The sequence below is a fragment of the Manduca sexta genome, chromosome 27, assembly GCF_014839805.1.
Source record: "Manduca sexta isolate Smith_Timp_Sample1 chromosome 27, JHU_Msex_v1.0, whole genome shotgun sequence".
Classification (NCBI taxonomy): Eukaryota; Metazoa; Arthropoda; class Insecta; order Lepidoptera; family Sphingidae; genus Manduca; species Manduca sexta.
This window is the reverse complement of record NC_051141.1, coordinates 16,278,484-16,302,085: the sequence shown is the minus strand read 5'-3', so window position 1 is coordinate 16,302,085 and position 23,602 is coordinate 16,278,484. Positions and strand designations below refer to the sequence as shown.

The following is a 23,602-nucleotide window of genomic DNA, read 5'->3' as shown; positions in this document are numbered from 1 at the left end:
GGGAGAAACTTAGCGGATTGTCATGTTTCCGACCATATTATATATAAAGGTGACGAGCACTTTCTATTATAAATACGTAGGATACATGGCACCACACTACAGGAAAGAAACCTTTCAATACTAATTACGTACAAAAAAATATAAAATAATCAAACAACAATACATTTTGCGGTTATAATTTTATTATATTAATAAAAACTGGTCAATAGAAAAAGTATAAAGATTGAATAATCCAAGATGATGTCATTGTACGTCTACCTGTTGGTTATCGTAAGTTTATGCGCCGCTGAGACGTCAGATAAATCAGTTTTTCAAGGAGTACCAAGCGATAATTCCTTTCCGAAATGGAGTAGGAGAATTCTTAATAGTCCACCATTTAAAAAACCCGAGAGAAAATTTTGGCCACCAACGCAAAAGGAGAGTCGATGTAAGTTGCACAACATTTTTTTCGTAGCTGGAGCGTTTAATATATATTTTACAATTAAGTTTAAATGCATTTGCGAATATTATTGATAACTCTTATTAATATAATAATAGTATGTAACGTACCAATAAAACGCTATTAAAACGTCAACTTGTGGCCGAGAAACACGGCTCTAATATGAAGCTAATAGTTATTGAAGTATATCACTTCCATATTGTTATTTGTAGTCTACAAGGTAACAATGGCCGCATAAAATCCTATTGTATATTTCAAACCTTACGTATTATAATATTTTATTCGTTTATGTGCTTGACCATTCCCAAGTCCTTTCACTGTTCACGGTGATAACTTTCCCTAATGGAGACTGCGCCGGCGCATCCGGTGACAACGGTACTTGTTTGACGGCGCGGGAATGTTCCGGAAAAGGCGGATCCGTCAACGGCTACTGCGCTAACGGCTTCGGGCTTTGCTGTATATGTGAGTATTTTTTTCTTTAGAAAACTAAAATTAAACTAGCGTATCTTATGTTACTAATATTATAAATGCGAATATTTGGGAAAATGTTTGGTTGTTTGTTAGAAATAAACGTAGAAACAACTTAATGAATTTGAAAAAAAATGGACACACGGGTACACTATAGCCTGGATTATTACGTAGGCTGCTTTTTATCATGGCATTTGCTCCCATGGGAAGAATGGAATATTTAAACCAATTTTCAAATAGATGGCGCTAGAGTACTCTGTTTTAGAGACTTTTGTAGCGGGAAAGGCTTATTACACGGGCAAAACCGTGAACCTTACCTAGTATTTTATACATACATCCATGCATACTTTATTATAAATGCTAAAGTAACTGTCAGTCTATTATGGTTTCACATTTGAACTTCTAAACCGATTCCGATTAAATTTTGGTATCGAGATATTATGAGACCCAGAAGAATATAGGCTACTCTTTGTCCCGGGAATATATTAAGCAGTAATTTTATCCCGGAAATCTTTTTCACACGAACGGAAGTGCGTGGAAAGTCTTATGTATTTCGCTGCCAACTTATGTAATGCACGACAAATTGCTTATAGTATTCTTCTATTCTTCCTTTTGTTCTTCTTTTAGACCGTTTAAGGTTCGCAGCACACTTTAACGTATATTTAAGTAACAATTTCTCTTAGTTCCACCGCCTGACGTCAACCCGTCTGAATCATGAAAAAATGGCGTTTAATTACCTATACAACGTTATATATACGTTAAATTTTCCTAACTTGGGCTTACATTATAACCGTAAGTATAATATTTAAATTATTGTTATTATTTAGTTTGTTGGAAACCTAATAAATACATAAAATTAATACCACTATTAAACAAGGCAGCCTTAAATTGAATTACACTATTTCTCTGAATGACAGAGCAACTTCAGATATATATGAAGCTGTCGTTAAATCAAGAGCCATGTCGTATGCAACTGCTCCAAGTTCCATCCAATTGGAATATGTTGCTAATTGTAACATAGCTCTGTGAAGGACCTAAGCCAGTCTGAACAATTAACTGGAAATTGTCTGTCAACTGACGCTTGTAATTCAACCTCTTGAATGTATTATAACTTCGATTCCAGTTTCCGACGACCTAATTCGATTTATCAATAAGTATTTACGACAGTTGAAACTACAATTTATATATTAATCGTTTTTGCTCGGGGCTTTACACGTGTGAAGGAGTTTTCCGGAATATTTTTTTTTCAACTTGTTATATGTTGTTATATTATGACCAAATTACACAAAATCATTATAAATTGTAGCCTATGTGTTATTCTGGTGTACAACCAATATTACTGTAAAGTTTTATCCAAATCCGTGCAGTCGTTTTTTCGTAAAAGATGAACAAACATATACGTCCATCCTCACAAACGTTCGCATTTATAATATCAGTAGGATATTGTATCTGGAGAAAGCTAGGTTCTTACATAATACATTTATCTCAATTTGACAGATGTTATTGTAGGCAGCAGCTATTGTCTACGAACTACATCTTTCCTTGACCTAGGCTTAAGGAAGTGGATCTAAGCTATATTGTATTCAGGTCCTCACCCGAGCAAATGGTCTTAGGCATTAGTTTATTTACAGCGAACGGATTACGGGCGGTAATATGCAAAGATTTTCAGATGTTTCTTTAAAAGATTTTTTCGGTATTATTAAAATTTTAATCTACTAAATTATTTGGTATTGTATAAAATATTATACTGTTGTTACTAATTAGAACGACGTGTACTATTGATGGATATACACGGTATCCACAATGTTAGTGGTGTTTTCATTATGAAATTGATGAAATAACATCTACATTATAAAATTAATAACCAAAGTAACTATAACATAATAATTTGTTATGTTTCAGCGAATGTTCGATATTCAAAATAAAACTATTTTTGGATAACATAATGTTATTTTTTTTGTAAGTATTTTAAATTTCGAATGGATTGCTACGCGGTGAGCGACGTGTTTTGCTAAGGGTAAATTAACGTTTGTGCAATGATTCCTTCCTTACCGAATTTCGGCCACGGCGGCCAGTCTCAAGGGAGATCAGCAATCTTCCGCACCTACAAGAAATATTATAACTATTATAACTTAGTGCATAAGTGTGTGCGCAATACACAGGTGCACGCTCTATTCCTTCACTCTAATAGTCCGGTGAGATAGCACTCCGACATAACCGGAGAGTGATCAGAAGCAAGACCAACGTGTTTTGCCGAGACACGGGGTTATCACACCGCCAGCTTCCTAACTCCGAGCTGCGACTGGGTATTTTTAAGTTGGAATAACCCAGTCACAATTATTTCGGCCCAACCCGGGATTCGAACCCAGGACCTCAGCGCGATAGTCGTACTCGGACCGTGAATTATAACTACGCTTCTGAGGCAGTTAAACTAAATACTGTATTTAAAAATATACGTAATACTAGCTGACCCGGCTTTTCTTTCATAAGAACCTGCTCCTTACAATAACAAACACAACAAAAAAAAATAGTGAAATCGGTCCAGCCGTTCACGCGTGATGGCGTGACCAAGGGAAATAGGGATTCATTTTTATATATATAGAATAAATATACCTCTATTTACTATAAACTATATTTTTAAATTATCTTTGTTGTTTGCTACTCAAAGCCGAAGGCCCCGTTCACAAACTAGCATCAGAGGAAAGCTAGCAAAATGCGTGTTTACAACTTCATATATTTTTTATGTATCTTGATCAATGCATTCACATCACGCGCGCTAGTACACGCAGTTAATAGCGCGTCTAAGGCTTGTTATCTGAACGGGTTCCAGGTTTTATTCACGCGCAATGTTTTGAACAAAATTCTTCATAATTTATTTGCAGTTATGAAGTCATGTGGAGCCACTACGTCAGAGAATGGCACGTATTTCGTTAACTCGGGGTATCCCGCTGTTTTCGACGGAACCGGGTCCTGCGAGCTCACAGTCGTGAAGTCAGATCCAGATGTTTGTCAAATTAGGTGATTTTTACTATACTTTAAGTAATCTTAATGAGAATATTTGCAAAAATGTTAAGATTTTTTTATGTTTTTTAAAAGAACGCAACAGTTGCTAAACAGATTTCGGCGAAATTGGACAATGTTACTTTAGGCCGGGAATTTGCTCCCGTGGTAAATATTTGAATTTATGTGATGTTTAAGTACTTAGATAGCAGTGGAGTCTTATTAAAGTTGCCATGAATCACTACGGTAATTTGGAGTTTTTTTTTAGTTAGAAAGGCTTTCACTTCGAGTCCTCGAGCAATACCTAGTGCTATATAATCCGTGTCACCAAAATTCGTGATCCTAAATCCACTTTCATGTTCGAGAGCTGACAAAATGTTGGGTGTAACAGCGACATCTTTATTTACCTTTTAAATTGGACATACAATGATCGATGCAGAATTTCATTAGCTGAATCGAATCAATTACACCGTGATAAAATTTATTGTTTTTAAAACAAATATAGTTGGTATTGAATGAATGAATCCCTTATTAAAATTCGGCCACGGTGCCCAATCTCAACGATCAGGTACGTAGAAGATATTGTAGGGTACTAGTTGACTTTGACCAATACAATAATATGCAGTTACATAGAGTGTAGAGTGTAGAGGCTAGCAATTAGAGTTAGACCATTAATAACATCACACGCATCATTAACTATGGAAAGTTTTCATTGAGTTACACTCGTCATTCCAGGCTGGACTTCGTGAGGTTCGCCATTGCTGGTCCTGATCAAACGAACCACGTCTGCAACCAGGATCAGTTCATAGTATCGGGAGGAAATCCTGTGCCGGGCATTTGCGGAGTCAACCAAGGCGGCCATAGTAAGAGAAAACACTAAATATAACGATCGACTCAAGGTTAGAGGGCCCTATTGCGTCTACGGGGCAAAAGCGTCTTTTCGCGATTACAGGCGATCTAATCAATGTTTTTTTTCTTTTTTCTTAACGTTTTGAATGACGAGACGAACCAGCTGTTCGCCTGATGGATGACCTGATGGCTAATACGACCGCCCATAAACAGAAGAAACATCATTCAAGACCTTGAATTACAAAATATTGTTTGGTATTCCACTGCGCTCGCCATCCTAAGACATGAGATGTTAAGTCTTATTATGTCCAGTAGTTACACTAGCTACAATGTCCTCCAAATCAGAACACAACAGTGACTACACACTGCTGCTTGGCGGTAGAAATAGACATTGCATTGGTACCTACCCAGGCGGACTCTCACATATGAGAGACCTGCCACCAGTAAGTAATATATAGCTTTAAGAATCGTATTGGTAAAAAGGGGATTTTCTACCTAATTATCTATATGCCTATCAAAATTGTCTTTCGATTCGATCGCCCGTAATTGCAAAAAAGACGGAATTACTCCGTAGACAGAATAGGCCTCCCTGACCTTAATAGGCTAAAAAGCCTGACCATTCTATAATGTGAATTTTAATGTAACATTATTAATTAGTTTAAATTAACATTATTTAATGCTAAGCGTGGTTTGGCTTTATAACGAGTAACTCAGAATAGTTAGACAAAGTTACAGATATTAATTTCCATGAAACATTTATAGCATTATATACTGTATCATACAAAGCAATAAAATAATTTTGATTTCCAAAATAGGGCTGTCACACGCTCACAATAAAAGCTAGAATTGAATATTATTGAACTTATTTATGTTACAGTGTACATTGACGCCGGGGTAGGCACCACGAATCCTGTTAAATTGACCTTTGTAACCAGCGGCACATCATTCGAAAGACTTTGGAAAGTGAAGGTGACCCAGATTCCTTGCAGTACCATTTATAAAGGTTGGTACTTAAATTAATAACTAATCTTAAAACGTTAGATGTATAACCGATGTTAGATAACTTTGCAACTCGCTGTTTGTTTAAAAAGTTAACGTTATGAAATGTTAAGAAATGTATTTTTTTTATTGTATAATGATTTCTTATGTTTACGCGAATATTAGACGTTGAAATTAAACTTATTTTCGGATTGTATCGCGGTTAGTATTTTATTTTTCTCCCAACGTTTCGAAGACTTTGCAGCCTTCATGGTCATGGGGGGACTTTTATTGTAATTGAATGATAGGATGAGCAAGCCGCCTGATGGCAAATAACACTTACAAGCAACCGAAGCGAGAGAGAGCAACCGAAGCAACAACGAACAGCAAGCAGCAAGCAACCGAAGCGAGAGAGAGGTCGCATAAGGCATATTGCAGAAGGGTCCATAAAACTTGATTCCTGTTGGTTTCCTTTTATGTAGAATCTATTTAAAATGTTATTATCATTAAAATAATTTGCAGGCTGAATTTATGCATATCAGTATGCTAGGCTATCCTTTCGGAAAATTTCACCTTCCGCCTCTGGCATATTGTCCATTCATTCAAGTGCACGGTGTAATCGCACAGGTAGTCCGATAGCGTAAGAAAAAGATAAGATACTACGATGACCAGAAAATGTCAATCAATGAAATTCCCTACTTTTAAAAAATATTCACAAAGCAGCAACGTATAGATCCAATAGCGTTTTTCATCTATAATCTAATGGTGACTTAAATAATTCTACAAACATAAAGTATCAGTTAGAACAAAACGAATATATCTACCGTAAATACTTAATAATTATCGAATTAAAGACTAATATTCATTAAAGTTTAATGATTAAACGATCCCAATCTCAATCTTCAATCTGATTTCGAGAAATATGTTCTGATTGGTCCATTTTTTAGATAGATCGAAAAAAGCGAATGGGTTCGTTTATTGAAAATGTCGGATAAATGGATCAATCATTAGCAATTATCGTACACAATTATTGATCGTCGTCTGAATATGCGAAATGGCTGCCCCGCGTTGACATTTGTACAATCAGCCAGAAAAATAAGTGATAAATTAAAAGCGTTTCTATACAACGATTTTAATCGGAATATTATTTTTTCTTCAACTAAAATAAAGTAAACCCTTTGTAGATTTTATTATACATAAAACAAGTGCGTTGATAAGGACAGAAAGCCTTAAACGCGATATGACTTTTTCAGCTACTTTTGTTGCTATATATACCACCATTGACGTATATTCTATAGACACGAAAGTCTATATAAACTATTTGTTCAAATCTGAAGTAAAATGGCAACCAAAACATCACTGTTATAACCGTTTTATTCACTTGAATAACTAATAATTTTACTTATTTGACTAATATTTTTTATTCAAATTCAAGTTTACACATAGACTCGAGTTCTCATATAATGAGCGCCACTCCGTACACAACCACAAGCTATGAATATTGACCATACTAAAGTCAGTTTGAATGGTTTGCAGTTCAATTCCGTTGAACACAGTGAATGTTCGGAACGCCAAATCTAGTACATAGTACATATTATATTATATTGATGCATACGACGCTTTTGACAGACGTTCAAAACGCAGCCATTCCGTGCGGTATTTCTAGCAATGATCTGATCCATCTTAATCAGGTTTAAGTCTCACGGTTCAGTATCAAAGGGTCAAGAATATTTTTTTGCTTATAGCGGAAGAAGGATGCCTCCAATACTACACAGGTGTGTCTGGTCAGCTCCGCTCTTTCAACTACGACCCTGCGTCCGGCCTCCAGCTCAGCAACCAAGACTACGGGATCTGCATACGGATGGAGAGGAACTTCTGCGGGATACAGTATAGTGTGTGCCCTGATACAGGTGCGAATTAAGTAGTATTATACTATGAGTGGAAAAAAACATGATTATTTTGCAAATGATATTGAATTACACACACATTCACACACACATTTTCTATCCCTGAAGGGGTAGGTAGTTGTGGAATTATGGAATTAGTTCCCCCCCCCCCCCCAAGATATGATAGGAGGCGAGCCTATTGCCATATCAGACATAAATTCCAATCTCTGGCTATTACTGAATAAAAAAACCCAATATCACTTTGCTGACATGAAGATCGTAATACATTTGTGAAAACGACACGATATCGGACCTTTGTAAACCTCCTCCACAAATACAAGCTTGTGTTTAAAATGTAGACGAATATTGCTTGAAACTATGTATCTCCACAAATTACGCACTAGCGAAATAGATTGTGTTGACTTAAGAAATAAACTTCATACATGTCCGAAGAACAGTAGTGAAATGTAAAATACGTACTAAACCTTTTTTTGGCGTTCTCGCTGTCGCACTAATGCAGGGGGCGTGCGCGCCTTAAGCGTCTTACTTAAATCTATGACCTATTTTGGACTTGGACTTATTTGTTTCATCAAAATGTTCTTCGCAAAAATTTGCTTCAAATACTTTTAGAATTAGATAAGAGGCAATACAAATACATACATGCATGCATGCACATTGCACATGTGACTGTGCCTACCGTCTGGGGACGCTCGTAACTTTGGCCGGTCAGCACTTTCTTTGTGCTTCACTTCGCTTAACATCAGGCACAGTGAAGCTACTTATCCAAACCAAAATAAAAAAATTTAAAAAATAAAATATTTTATTTTTAAAACGTAGTTCATATTTTTAAGTATATTATTGTTTCTGTTACTAAATTTATCATAATTTTACTAAATTAATATAAAATAAATATACCTATCGGACAATTTTTTGTTTTGCGCATGCCAATTGACCCCACTGCATCAGATGGTGAGTGAAGTGGGGTCCAATAGAATGTCGATTGACGAGAGATAATTATCCCTCGCTAGTCGACACAATTATACCGGCCTGTTAGAACCGGATATACACAGGCTTATCCCGGAACGTGACTTACGTGGGGCACTATAACGGGTTTTAACAAATTGTGTGTGGCGGTCGCTATCCGAGCGGATATAATATATCCTACCACCAGCAATATAATTTACTTATTTTATAAATATAAATATATATCAAAACTATTAAAATATTATTACCAAAATCAAAAATGTATACTAACTATTATACAAAATCCTTTAAAAACCTCATAATTGTTCTAGAAATTATCCACCCATATGCAATCCACGGTTAAATACATTTCCATGTATCTATTTTCGTTTTGAAATATAAAATCTAAGTCTAATTTGTCTTGTCTCGGTGTACCGAACGACCAATTAATTTAAATCTCGCTATACTTTAAATTACTCTGGTATAAATGTGGAAACGAAAAGATAGTTCGACAAAGAACGGACGAGGCTTCAATTGACAAACTGTTACCGGTTCGTTTGCCATGTAGATAGGAATTTAAACCTAGAATGTATTGTAACGAGTGATTAAAATGCATTAATGAAATCGTTTTAAAACTATGCTCAGGTTTTAATAAAACACCAGATTTTAATTTAGATATTTCATCGCACGTTCGCGTGGAAATCTTTGGGTAGAAGTCCAAGAGGTGCACGATAAAAATAATCTACATATTCGTTGAAGACCTTCTCTCGTAGTGACAACTTTTATTCCAACCATTATGCGTTTACTTCTAACAAACATTCAAATATCCTCGTAAATTAATATTTCAATATTTTTTATAATTAAATTTTTTTCTCGACATTTCACAAGACGTTTCCTTAATATATCAAAATTAAAAACTTCTCTTATCATAATACTCAATTCTATTTTGGAACTAATCACGTAAATAACAAGTCTGTTTTTAGACAAATTCTCTAGAAATAAGAATTACTTATAATAAACATAGGAAGTAGGAATACACACATATCACGCATTTATCCCCGAAGGCGTATGCAGAGGTGCAACCAAGACACCCATGTGCCCCGTCACATGATTTGATAGAGGGCGAGCCTATTGCCATATCGGGCAAAATTCCAAACTCCGGGCTAATACTGAGCACAAAAACCCTAATATCAATTTGTCCGACCTGAGATTCGATCCCAGGACCTCATAGCGCTGCCGTACCGCGCATGCAGTACAAATACTCCATCGAAGTAGTCCAGAAGTAGGAATACCCCAGTCTAATTATCTAATCGCTTTCACAAACTCTCGAACAGCACAAACTTTCGCGTTCGAAACCAGTTGAAGTTATCCGTGATCCAAAATCAACTGGCCCTTGACACAAATTGAACCTCAACATTTACTCCCAAATCCTTATATAAATCTCGAAACTGTTCAATTCCGAACTGCAACTATTAAGCCTTCTAATAGATTCCGAACTCAGCGAGGCTTATGTCTAACCTTTGGAATATCTAATAGATTCTAGAATCTGTCGTGTTGGATGCTTGAAAAGTTAAGAACCTTATATAATATCATGAACTTATATATAGTTCGAGTGGGGGACGAGAGTGAATTAGATAGCTCAATATAGCAAATTCATGTTCTTACATACGTACCAGCGAAATGTGAGGGCTACATGTTTTAATGATGTATATCGTCATTTATTTTCTATTTCTTTCACAGTGAATAACCGTTCCCGTGCCTTCACATTGAGCGGTAACAGCAACAATCCAGTCAACTCCATGATTGGATCTGGAGCTGGTCCCAACAATTGCGCCAACGACTGGCTGTTGGTCCCATGTGCCGCCAACGTTGGACGAATTCAACCAGCCCAGGCCTTATGTACAGACAGGATATGTGGCGGCACCTTCTCTGCCGATCTCTCTATGCAGTCAACCACAGTGCTTAGTAAGTATCATGTACAGAGATAGCCTTAAAACCTAACTGTTAGATACAAATCGGTATCCTTTGCAAGATCTAAATATCCTGATTTATTATGCCGCAACAGAACACTTTGAAATAGAGCGCTCCAAATGCAATTATGTGGCGCAGTAAATACAACTCAGAAAATTACAGTAACGCGACATTATTTGTGAAAATATGGGTATAAATTGTTTGCAATATGCAGGAATTCTTAGACGTAGCCCAAAGTTACTGGAAACCAATTAAATACCTACTTTGTTTGTACAACAGCACTTTAGTATTGTTAAGTCATTGTTATGTTATATAATATGATATAAATAAATAAAAATGTTCATTCATAAAATTCGCCACCTGGATAAAACTTTGTTTCAAACTTCAATCATTTAAACAGTTTCATAAAACTAACAGTACTTCATTGTTACAAAGACTCCCATTATGCGAGGTTTAGATGGGATAGGACATAACATTTTGAAATGCAAATACTAGCAAACTAGGCAGTTAACTATATAACTATTTTTATTAAAATTAATTATATAACTCCCTATAAGTAAAATAATTTTCGGAAACGAAGCAGTGGTTGAAGAGATTATAACAAAAACAATAAGGATACAAACTCTGCAGCCTATTACAGGCTATTAACCTACTAAACAATATATTCAATAATGAAAGTTAAGTCGACTTCATGCTGTAAATTCAATATTTTCAGTAGACCACGTTTAAGTTTTAAAAGAAAGGAAAGGGAATATAAAATACGACGCTTTCAAATAATATAACAAATGGGAAAGTGTGTGAAAGTATTTAGATGTTAAAATTATCGCAGGGCATTAAATGGGTTTGAACTTCGAAAGAAATCAGGCATCAGAAATGCCAAATCATAGATATACTTTAAACATACTTATTTTATATCGAAGATATACAAACTAGGACTTCAATTTGAAATAGAGTATCAGGCGGAGCCACGAGCAAGTCATAGTTATTAAATGAAAAGACCTGCCTACCTCATTCTACATCGGGTGACGCGCCCTAAAAACGGTGTTATTTGGTCTTGGAATTAAATTACATTCACGCTAACCATTATAAGCCCGTTTATTAATCTAATATCTATTTCGAATAGTCCAAGACTAATTATTATTTTTATCGCTATTTAAACTTTAGAATACAAATTAAATGTGAACAGGTTTATGAACAGACTTGACAAATATTTTGCTGGGAATCAAGAATTGCAGGATAGATAAATAAAAATAAAATTAATTTAAGCTGTTTTACGCGTGGTATTCGGCCATGTAGAGAATAGTACGAGAATATGCTTTGAATCTTTAACAGCACTAATTTATACATTTATGTACATCGATAAAGTTTAAATGACCTAGCACATTTTGTTGCTCCCTCGTTTAACGCCCACTTTCTACAGGTCCCTGAACAGCTACACTTGCCCTTCTTACAATGTAAATATCCCGAAAGGTGGAAATTAAATTAAGTCGGGTTTATGTGTTGTTGAATTGACGTCGGTTGCGAAAAACGATATTATAAGCACAAAAAATTCAATCGTACAACATTCGTATGTCTATACTATTATCATAAACTAAGTATAGAAATGTATATTCGTTTGCATCTATCTCTTCTGATATTTGATATTTATGTAACCTAGCCTATATTCTGCCCATATTATACTGTCCATCTGTATCTAGTTGGTTGTGGAACGGACTGCCGAGACGAATGTCCGCAGGTTCAAAACCCAAGGGAACCTCTGAGTTTTCTAAAAATTATGTGTATATTCTTTGTGAAATATCGCTTGCTTTAACGGTGAAGGAAAACATTGTGAGGAAACCTGCACACCTGAGAAGTTCTCTATAAGAATTTCGAAGGTGTGTGAAGTCTACCAATCCGCACTAGGCCAGCGTGGTGGACTAAGGCCTAATCCCTCTCAGTAGTAGAGGAGGCCCCTGCCCAACAGTGCGACAATATATAATACAGGGCTGATATTATTAGGCATATACCTACATTACTCCTAAATACTTTTACGCAGCCGGAACCGCAGCTAATACTTGTATTATAACCTCACAGCTCCCAACAGAGATACCTCATTCCTGTTTTAAAACTATATCATTACTGGCTGTTCCCGCGGGATCCGAACGAATGACAACCACACGCGACCACTAGTTGATCATAACACTATTAAATAAATAACTTTTGATGTCAACATGTATAGGGCACTTTGTTATTGTAGTACATTGAAGTATATTCTATACACATGAACGTCCACAATATAAACTATTTATCGAAAATTTGAACTTAAATGGCAACCAAAATGTCACGGTTATAACCTATTTATTCACTTGAACAACAAATAATTTTATAATGATTTCTTATGTTTACGCGAAAGTTAGACATTAAAATTAAACTATATTTCGGAATTTATCGCGGTTTTAATATTTTAGTTTTCTCCCGACGTTTCGAAGACTTTGCAGCCTTCAGTCCCACCCCGTGACCATGAATTCCGAAAAATAGTTTATATTTACTTATTTAAGTAATATTTTTATTCACCGACTCGAGTCTAACTGTAAACCGGGATACAGTTAGACTCGAGTTCTTATATAATGAGCGTCACTCCGTACATAACCACAAGCTGTAATGTTGAAGTCATGTTGAAGTCAGTTGTATGGATTGCAGTACAATTGAGTCGAACACAATGAGAACACCAGATCTAGTACGAAGTACATATATATTGATGTTGTGGTATATTTTAAAAAAATATAATTGTAGTAGCAAAGTATGCCTACTCGTACTATGCCAGCGTGGTGGAGCAGGACTGATATTCTTTCAGTAGTAGAGACCTGTGCTGAGAGGGACAGCATACGATACAAGGCCGACATGGTTTTAAGAACAATTTCCAATGTGAGCAGAGTTCGATTCCCAGTTGGGAAGCTCTTGAAAGGAGTAATAATTGAAGTTAGATAGGGGGTCAGTCATCCAATCCAATAGGTTGTTATTAACGTATTTATATAGAGCGGACATTGACAAGATTGTCGTACAAAAATTTTGCGCTCATGCTTTGGTTACTCAATCTACTGTGAAATATCAAACACCAATGTGAAATACTTCATTTATGTCTATTTGCACGTTTTTAATTCGCATATTAGCATATTTTTTGTAAATATGTAATTTTGTATTAATACCTAAGGTCGCTGCGACAAAACAATTTATAAGAATAATTGTTGTTATTTCTAAATAACAATTAAAATCACTTATATAACTACAGATATGTTAAATTAGGGATAAAATTAATAAGAATCGCGTAAGGTAAACCAAAGTAATCAGCTCGGGCTGACATGTCATCATCATCATCATTTCAGCCGGGAATCGTCCAGTGCTGGACATAGGCCTCCTCCATTGAGTGCCTCAGGGACCGGTTCTGGGCCGCCCTCATCCATCAGACTCCGGCGACCCTCACCAGGTCGTCGGTCCATCTCGTGGGGGGCCTGTCAACGCTACGCCTCCCGATTCATGGTCGTCACTCCAGAACTTTTCCGTCCCAATGGCCATCAGTATGAGCTATGTGCACTGCCCACTGCCACTTGAGTTTCGCAACTCTAAGGGCTATGTCGGTTACTTTGATTCTCCTGCGGATCTCGTTTCTACTGATTGGTATAAGGGGAAATAATTAGTAATAACTTTTGGAGCACAAATCCGGTCATCTAAATAGGTATAACGGTGACGTTTTGGTTGCCATTTTAGTTAAGATTTGGAATAAATAGTTTAAACGGACGTTCGTGTCTATAGAATATACGTGGGTTTTATGTAATAAGTATATTTTGTGCAAATTAAATTATGCCACACGGCTCTAAGCCATTTTTAGTGAAAATATCCAATAATCCCGAAAAAAATAAAGACGTAATCATGGATTATTGTGTTTTCCAATTATTACAACCACGAAACATTTTAATCTCATTATTGCAAATTAAATAAAAATTAACATAGATAACATAGAACCTTATAATAGTGAGCCAGAAATATGTAAGATAAATAAATTTGATACAAAGTATCAATTAAATATATTAAAATTCGTATTTCGCTGTAATCACTTTTCATGATTATATAACAAACACCATTTGTAAGTAATTGGAGTTATTGTAACTCTCAGTTTTACAACATTCTGTATTATTGCGGAAAGTTTGTAAGAAAAGTGTCCGAAATAAAAAAAAATTCGTCCATAATATGAAAGTGTAATGGAACTTAAAAAGAATAAAGCCATATATTTTTCCAACATTTGCTAACCATTGACAATAAACTACCAACAAACTTTATTTAAAAAAGGAATTTTACAGCAAACCTCCCCGGAACAAAATAATGAATCTTTTGTAATACCAATAATAAGTTTGCACTTCCAGCATGATTGAAACAAGGAAATCCTCTTATCTTAGCAGCCTCCGTTTTTATTAAGTCGAGATAGTTGATAAAGTAGGTCTTATTGCCTCCATCTTAATGACGCACCAGACTGTCGAGGGGTTTAAAAATGGAGCTAGTGTACATAAAAGAAAATTCTAGATTGTAATAAAATTAATTTTGTAGACGTCCGCGAGATATCTATTTCTATCATGTTATACCTTCCTTTCTTGGGCTTCGAGGCCCTAGCAGAGTTGCAGAGCAGAATAAGCGTAAAAGGGAGTGAAAGTAAACTAGGTTTTCAGTACAATACCAAATTATATATTTCAGATCATCGATACATATGTACTACGTACTAGAGTTGCCGTTCCAAACATTCCCTGTGTTCAACTGAATTGAACTGTCATCCATCCAAACTGCTTTTAATATGGTGTCAATATTGATGCTTGTGGTTATGTACGGAGTGGCGCTCATAATATAAAAACACGAGTCTAAGTGTAAACCTTGATTTGAATAAAAAATAATAATCAAATAAGTAAAATTATTTGTTATTCAATTGAATAAATAGATTATAACAGTGACGTTGTGGTTGCCATTTTAGTTCAGATTTTGAACAAATAGTATATATTATGGATGTTCGTGTCTATATAATATATGTCAATGTTTACGATACATTAGAACACAACCATAACAAGCTAGCACACAGCACTTGGTACATTACATTGTTATTTATTCTAAATATCAAAATTCAAATACTATTGTGCTGCCAGTTCACATAATATTATAGAGAGAATGTTTATAATATGTTTGTCAAGTATGTTTCGTTTGCGCCAATCTTATCAGAGTACTATAGATTATCCGGAACACGCTCGCCGAATCATACGTTCATAGAGGCATCTGCGGCCATCAGTATTAGGAATTTTATAAATGGCTAGTTTTTCAATGGTCGTTCATGTCAGTTAATCGTAGGATAAACAAATAAATAAAACATAAACAAATTAAGGATGACAGCTTATGTGAATAACGTTGTCTTACTATTATATCGTCTGATTATGATTTATTTGAAAATTATCTAACGAATGGAAGGTGATGAATGAAATGCGCGCTTTGAGCTTAAAGTGGTTTCGGGTAAAGTTATCAATTCCAAATAAAATAAAATTTATTTCCACTTGCTTTTGCTCGCGGCCTCGCTCGCGTGAATGAGTTTTTCCGGGATAACATTCCCGCTAGATATTTCCCGGCATAAAAATAGTCTATGTCCTTCGTTCTTGAAAATTTTATCGAATTCCGTTTGTTAGTTTTTGAGTTTATCGAGAGACAATGTTATATTATATCTAAGAATTTGTTTGAAATTTACCTGTTTAGTCCGATTAGACTTCTACATATGACATAAAAAAAAAACATTATTATTAGTTTCAAACTTCTATCCCGTTTGGCTGGTTACAATATGATCTGATCTATTCCAGGTACGGTGAAACCCTTCAGGCTTTGGTTCCACACTGACAACGTGGAGGCACCTGTTGACATTGACAATCGCGGCTTTTGTCTCAACTACGTGCAACAACCCTGCACCAACAACGTCATGTGACTAAATATATTTTTGTGACAGATATTTGTAATTTATTTAATGTGGGTCGGTTGGCTCAGGTATCAGTTTCAAGACCTCTTCAACCTCAGGGATCTTATTCTCTATGCCACACGTTATTTTGACAATACGTAACTGGCATGTAACGCGCCGTATCGCGTTTAAGACAATAAAAATTGGCATACAGAATACCATTCCACGCTAATTTCACGAAGATCGTAACACGACCGCGTTACGAGTTAACACTGTTTCACAAAATAAGGCCCCTGTGTTAATGAAACATGTTTTAAAAATTAAAACATACACAGTGTGTTTATAGATCACTTTTTTCAAGTCTGGAGTAAAATCTAAGATTTGTCGTGTAAAAATAATTGAATCCCTCCTAGCCGAATTTCGACCACGGCGGCCAATCTCAACGGAGATCAGACAGATACGCAGGAGATATTATAGTGCACAAGTTTGTGCGCAATACACGGGTGCATTCTCTGTTCCTTCACTCTCATAGTTCGGTGAGACGACAATCCGACATGACCGGAGAGAAATCAGGCGCAGGACCGACAGCTTTACGTGATTTCCAAGACACGGGGGTATCACACCAACTCCCTGACTCCGAACTGCGACTGAGTAATTTTTAAGATGGAAAAACCCAGTCACAATTATTTTGGCCCGACTCGGGATACAAACCCAGGACCTCAGCGCGGCAGTCGTACTTGTACCGTGTACAATTACAACTGCGCCACCGAGGCAGACCTAATAATAATATTATAATTACCAACCCTATACTATACACTGCTCACTGCTGAACAAAAGCCCCCTTTACTACTGAGAGTAGGCATTAGGCCGCCACGCCGCGCTGGCCTAATGTGGATTGGTAGACTCAGACAGACGGGTTGCCGAGTGGATCGTGATAAAAGTGTTATATGTAAAATCTCAAAACATTTTAGACAATTTACAGTTAGTAAATATGTGGCTTATTAAAAATAATAGGATTTACGATGATGATTATATTATTATTATATATTGATGCACAACTTAAAGAAGTACACAGCATTCATTAAAGAAATACATACATTGCTATTAAATGTTATGGGAACATATAAAAAGAAAACTAAAAGATAATTAAAATTAGTTTTTATGAGTGACGAGTCGAGCATACCGCTCGTCTCGTCACTCATAAAAAATTCGTCTCTTGAATTCTTTGAAGACATACTTTAAGATTCACAAAATAAAAGGTAGCAAATGTTTACTTAACATATCGTACCATCTTGAAAACTAATAATACTTTCTGACGTATATTTTGAAATCCCGACTCTTTCATAGCAATCTGATCGGAAAACTTTCAAGTAGTTTAAAAGTAAATCATGAAACGAGTTGATTAAGTTATTTCAAATGTAATGCCTATGCGACTTCTCAGCCCGCTGAGCCAGCTGTCCCCAGTTTATTCTGCGATATTTTTATAAGTTTTTCTTCGAAAGTATTCTAGATGAGACATAACGAAGTTGTTTCAGCGAGCCAGAAGAGATATATCCTTTTAGCTATTAAAATTGGCTACATAATTATTGTGCTCTTAAAACAATTTATTTTTAGAGGAAGTTTAACCACGACAAATGAAGGCAAACCGCACGATACATTCATTTTTGGTAATCACTATAAAATAGATTTCCATTTGTAAATACACAATTAGAATAACATATTATGTATAATTTATGCTTGAAACTTATTTTTAGACTATCTGAATCAGCTATTATGTGCCACGTTGCGCTCCTGAATTAGTTAAAGTATTTCGAAACTCTTAGATACGTTCAGACGTGTAAGAACGCTGCATCGTGAATGTTAGGAATTATTACTATACCTAATTTTGAATCAAAATGTAATTATTCTATTAATATTATAGTAATGCTTCACTTTACATCGTTTGTATTTGTAACAAATTATTTATGCACACACTAATACTTAAGTTTAAATTACAAATGTTATTAACTTTTAAAAATCATAAGAAACTGTTTATGACGTCATATTAACTTATCGTCTAACGTCATATTAAAGCATTTAAATAAAGCCAAAGTATGTTGTCCGTCTGGGTCAAATAAAATCACCTGCAATACACTTTCAAAACACTGTAGGTAATTTAGGAGATGCATACAAATGCCGGTCCACACCCCGATAAAACTTGATACTAGACACAATTATACACGCCACTGCGACGTGTTTCACATTTTTCGCTATCGGATGAAAATATTCTACTACCGCCATTTTGTATAGATACTAATTATGATTATTGATGACTAAAACCACACTAAACTCACAGTATATTTATTAATTAGAAAGTAAAGAATCTGCTGGCTCAGCTAGTACTGCTCGCAGAAAAATTGACAGTACGAATATGCTGAGTGAGATAATTAGCCACCCAAACAACCCCACCCAAATCCCTCATATATAGTCTGTCAAGTAAATGTGTTTACATGCCATTGTTTAGTAAATTTCAATTTGAAGGAAGGAATACTGGCAACACTCTTATCTGTAGTACGTGCAAGAACGTGTGGCCCCACAACCGATTTGTAGTTCAACTAACAAATTATAATACACTTGTTTATATTTGTATAATACTGTAAATTTAAAATGAATATTTTATTTTTTAGGTGTGCCTCGTGTAATCGTAACCAAGATTAAAAATGAAGGACATATGAATCATTCACAGAATGTGGCATGATTTCAAAATATGAAATATAAATATTCTTCTGATCAAGTACTAAGATTTGTCTGTGGTACTATATACTATTGTCGACTTACAATAAACAAAAGTGTCCTTATTCCGTTAGTTACCAAAGTTCAGATTTATAAACTCCAGCTCAAACCTTGTGGCACTGCATCTAATTTTAAAGTAAACACTTTGTCTTTCATTTTGTACAAGTCCTCCGGGGACCGACGTCCTTACTAATACTCTTCCCGCGTAATTGAACCAAGCGCATAAAACCGACGCAGTGTCAATACGTTATATAAACATTGTAACTAGGATAGTCTGTACAAGTTTCTCGAATGTTATTTTGCAAAAGACTTGTTTAAAAAAGGCATAGTGACGTCACTGCACCTGGTGGTAAATAGAGTGAGGTCCAATAGAATGTCGACTGACGAGAGATTACCCTCGGTCGTTGCTACAGTTATGCCGGCCTGTTGGAACTGGGTATAGACAGGCTAATTCCGGAACGGGACATACTTACGTGAGCCTCTATGGCGGGTTGTAACATCTTGCATACGGTGGTCGCTATACGGGTGGATATAAAATATATCGGCAAGATTTTTTATAGAATAAGCTATTCTACCGATTATCACATGTAAATCAACGGGCTGCTAGTACTAATGTAGACATTTACGAATCAGAGCTGTTTGACTCCCAAAGTATGTGGTAGAGAGATAATACATCGATATTTATCTAAAACATTTATTTAAAAAAATATTACTGTGATAATGAAAATAATCTATAATTTATTTAGCTAAGTACCATTGATGTATATTTTATAGATACGAATGTCCGTATAAACTATTTGTTCAAAATCTGAACTAATATGGCAACCAAAACGTCACTGTCATAACCTATTTATTCACTTGAACAACAAATAATTTTACTTATTTGACTAATATTTTTTATTCAAATCTAGGTTTATACTTACACTCGAGTTCTTATATCATGAGCGCCACTGCGTACACAACCACAAGGTGTCTATATCGACCATAATAAAGTCAGTTTGAATGGATTGCAGTTCAATTCAGTTGCACTCAGTGAATGTACGTATATATTGATGCCTTGACGCAATATTGCGTTTCCGCTGCTCCGGCTCTAGAGAGATTTAAAGTAACCCTGACTTTGAAACCAAGTCCTTGTCAAGCCTTGATTGATTAATGTGGGGTATAATGAAAATTGCTATTCTACTAGAGTAATGAGGACATCTATTGAACTTTAAATTCCTAGCCATTCTATGAATAAACCTGTTGTATAAAGTACTTATTATTAAAAAAATAATAACGAAAAATTTTATTTTTTAAAAGTTATAAGTTTATTAGTATAATTTATTATATTTTAACCTCAGAATAAATGATGGTATTGAAAAATCTATTATCAAAGTGAAATAAATTAGAAAAGCAACGCAATAAGACGAGAATATCGGATAAAACCTTTAAGCAATTCAATCAATACAGCAAACGTCAAGCCGGATTTACAGTGCAATTGCTCCGAGAAAATTCATATTAATTTAAAAAAACATACAATCAATTGACTTCGACGAAGGCGTGACCACGCAGACGGCAGTTTGCTAACGATTTTTTCTAAAAAGCAAAGATATAACAGATAAATGGAGCGAAGGCCAAGAACTGGCAAGCGCAGCTTCGGACGTCACCCCAAGAGGTTTCATAAAAGTCGCTAGATGCGGGTCGCTTACAATGGGTCGATCTGAAAATCTTTGGGTGAGACCCATGTTCAGCAATGAGCATCGTGCGATTAATAATGATGCAGATAAATGCGCCGTAGATGACCACTGTTGAGTTTTTGTTGATATTATCGTGCGTGGTGCGTGGTAGTGTTGGGCTGGCAAGGCGCGCCGATCGACTGATTAGTTCCATCCCTCTAGGCGGCTCAAAGCTGGATCGTTAACCTGGCGAACCCAACATAACCGACCAGTTGCGCTTCTTTGAGGCTTATCGGTTTTGTAAACCATTTTCTTCAATTCAATCAGCCTGTGCCCGTCCACTGCTGAACGTAGGTCTTCCCAATCCCAAGTGAGCGCCAACCATCCCAGTCTTGAGCAGCCCTCATCCATCTGCTTCCCGTCGCCTTTTCACGACCATTTTCTTATGGAAACTTAACCCCTTTTTACTACTGAGAATTTTAAAGTTACATCAGGGTCTTTGGTGATAACAAGAGTCCTCTCGACCCAGTATGTGTAACTAGGGCGCTCCTGCACTTGGGGGCCCCGGTGTACTGCATCGCTTAGCGCTACGGTAAACACAGACTTACATAAAAAATATATTTGATGCACCTGTGATACATTTTCAGCCTGTTCTTTATCTATACTTAATAATAATAATATCAACCCTTTATAATATATCCGAATGCTGGTCATGGGCCTCCTCTACAACTGAGAAGGTTTAGGCATCAGTCTACCACGCTGGCATAATGCGGGTTGGTAGACTTCACTTATATTATTATGAAGAACTCGAAATTATTCTCAGGTATGCAGGTTTCCGCCCGATGTTTTCCTTCACCGCTAAAGCAAGCGATAATTTGCAAATAATATACACATAACTTTAGAAAAGTCAGAGGTGCGGAAATTCGTCTCGGCAGTCCGTTCCACTCCCAACTAGGCTATCGTCGCTTCGTTACGTGTATCTCTACTTATAGTATCTAAAATTAATATAAATTTTCATTGCAATATCGTAAACATAATGAAACTAATTTATCGAAAAGAAATATAAAAAGCCAACACAAATTATAGCAAGTCGCAGTCTATGCTCGATGCGGCCGCGACCTGAAAGCCGGAGTTAGCCTGAGTATGACCTGCATTTTATTCAATCGGTGGCTTCAATTTTTTACATTAACCTTGCCATGGCAAAAGATTCTCGACAATTTCTCCAATATTGACTGTTGCTTTAGCATAAAGATCTAGACGCTCGGTCGCGTCTAATTTAAAGAATTTGCATTTCTGAATCGATAGTTCGCTGTTAGATTGCTTCTTGACATAAACATTTAGGACCTCGCTAATATGTTTTATAGTGTTTGATCAAGTTGATGTGTTTTTTTCTTGATATATAATAAGATAATAAGCGTTATAAAACAACAAAAGTGATTAATTAAAACACTTATCAATAAAGCCGTACACGTTGGCCTAACATTGCCAAGTGTTGACGAATGTCAAATTGTAGACAACATATTTGTCTTCATAGCCTTCGCTCGGTGTTGATCGATTGAAGACAAGCGCCAACATGTGTAGAACTCATTTGACAACAAGTCGTAGCTTGCCGTTCGCCTGATGGTTAGCGATACGAACGCCCATAAACAGTAGAAACACCATCCAACACCTTGAAGTACAAAGTATTGTTTGGTATTCCACTATGCTCGCCATGCTGAGACATGAGATGTTAAGTCTTATGTCCAGTTGTCACTCTGGCTATAATGTTCTTCAAACCAGAACACAACAGTGACGACACACTGCTACTTGGCGGCAGAAATAGACATTGCCGTAGTACCTACCCAGGTGGACTCTTACATATAGGAGACCTACAACTAGTATTGCATATTACAAACTCTTATGAATATAAAACTGATGCTGGTTTATGAAATGTCCTCCACATTGACAGATGGCGAGTAATTGTTAATTCAATTATTTAGCCAGCTATTATCGCAATTGCGAGCGTTGAGGGTCCTTTGATTGTCAGTCATTTTTGAAATGACTGACTGGTTAATTAAGTTCATGATGCCGTCATCGATTCAAACTGCTGAGGCTAAAAAAAAAATATGATAACGCCAACGCGGATATATTTACCGCATAGTGAAATAAATATTACGAACTGCATTAGTTTTGAAATGATGAAATACCAATAACCAGTTAGAACATTCCGTACAAACTCTGCAACGTGTTTAATAAACTGTCCAAAGGAAATTGGAAAACATGAATGTAATTAAAACACTTTTCAATTTACAAAATATTGTTGGAAAACTCTTGCTTGATATTTATGAGGCGGGTAAGGCTGAGCTCACACGTGCACATCAGAACCACAAAAAGTTGAGAATTTTGTCGTGTAGTAGTAATTACAAAGTAGCAGTGGCGAAACATCCATACAACCCGATACCGGCTTTTTTTTTTGTTTTCGCGGAGAAAGTACCTTTTTACTACCGCCCAGCCTTCGCGGGGGGCGACTGAGCGGTTATGCTGGGGTAACCGTGCCTTACGGTCCGACGTTGAGCCGCCCGGATTTGATGGTGACCTTCGAGCGACCGCCGGGCCGAGTCCCTAACCTTATGTTCAACTTAACCTACGCACGGCCTACCAGCTAAAACTCCGCGGTGGCCCTCTTCGGCGC

At 36.2% G+C, this 23,602-nt stretch overlaps 1 protein-coding gene across 1 annotated transcript; it reads left to right on the top strand.

Annotated features, from left to right (window-relative positions):
• Positions 1–237: 237 nt before the first annotated feature.
• LOC115439920 lies at positions 238–16,534 on the top strand. The gene is made up of 8 exons (XM_030163999.2): positions 238–427; positions 749–901; positions 3,790–3,925; positions 4,643–4,770; positions 5,634–5,759; positions 7,480–7,644; positions 10,324–10,548; positions 16,413–16,534. Exons 1-8 carry the CDS (start codon positions 238–240, stop codon positions 16,532–16,534), a joined length of 1,245 nt encoding a protein of 414 aa, XP_030019859.1.
• The last annotated feature ends 7,068 nt before the right edge of the window (positions 16,535–23,602 follow it).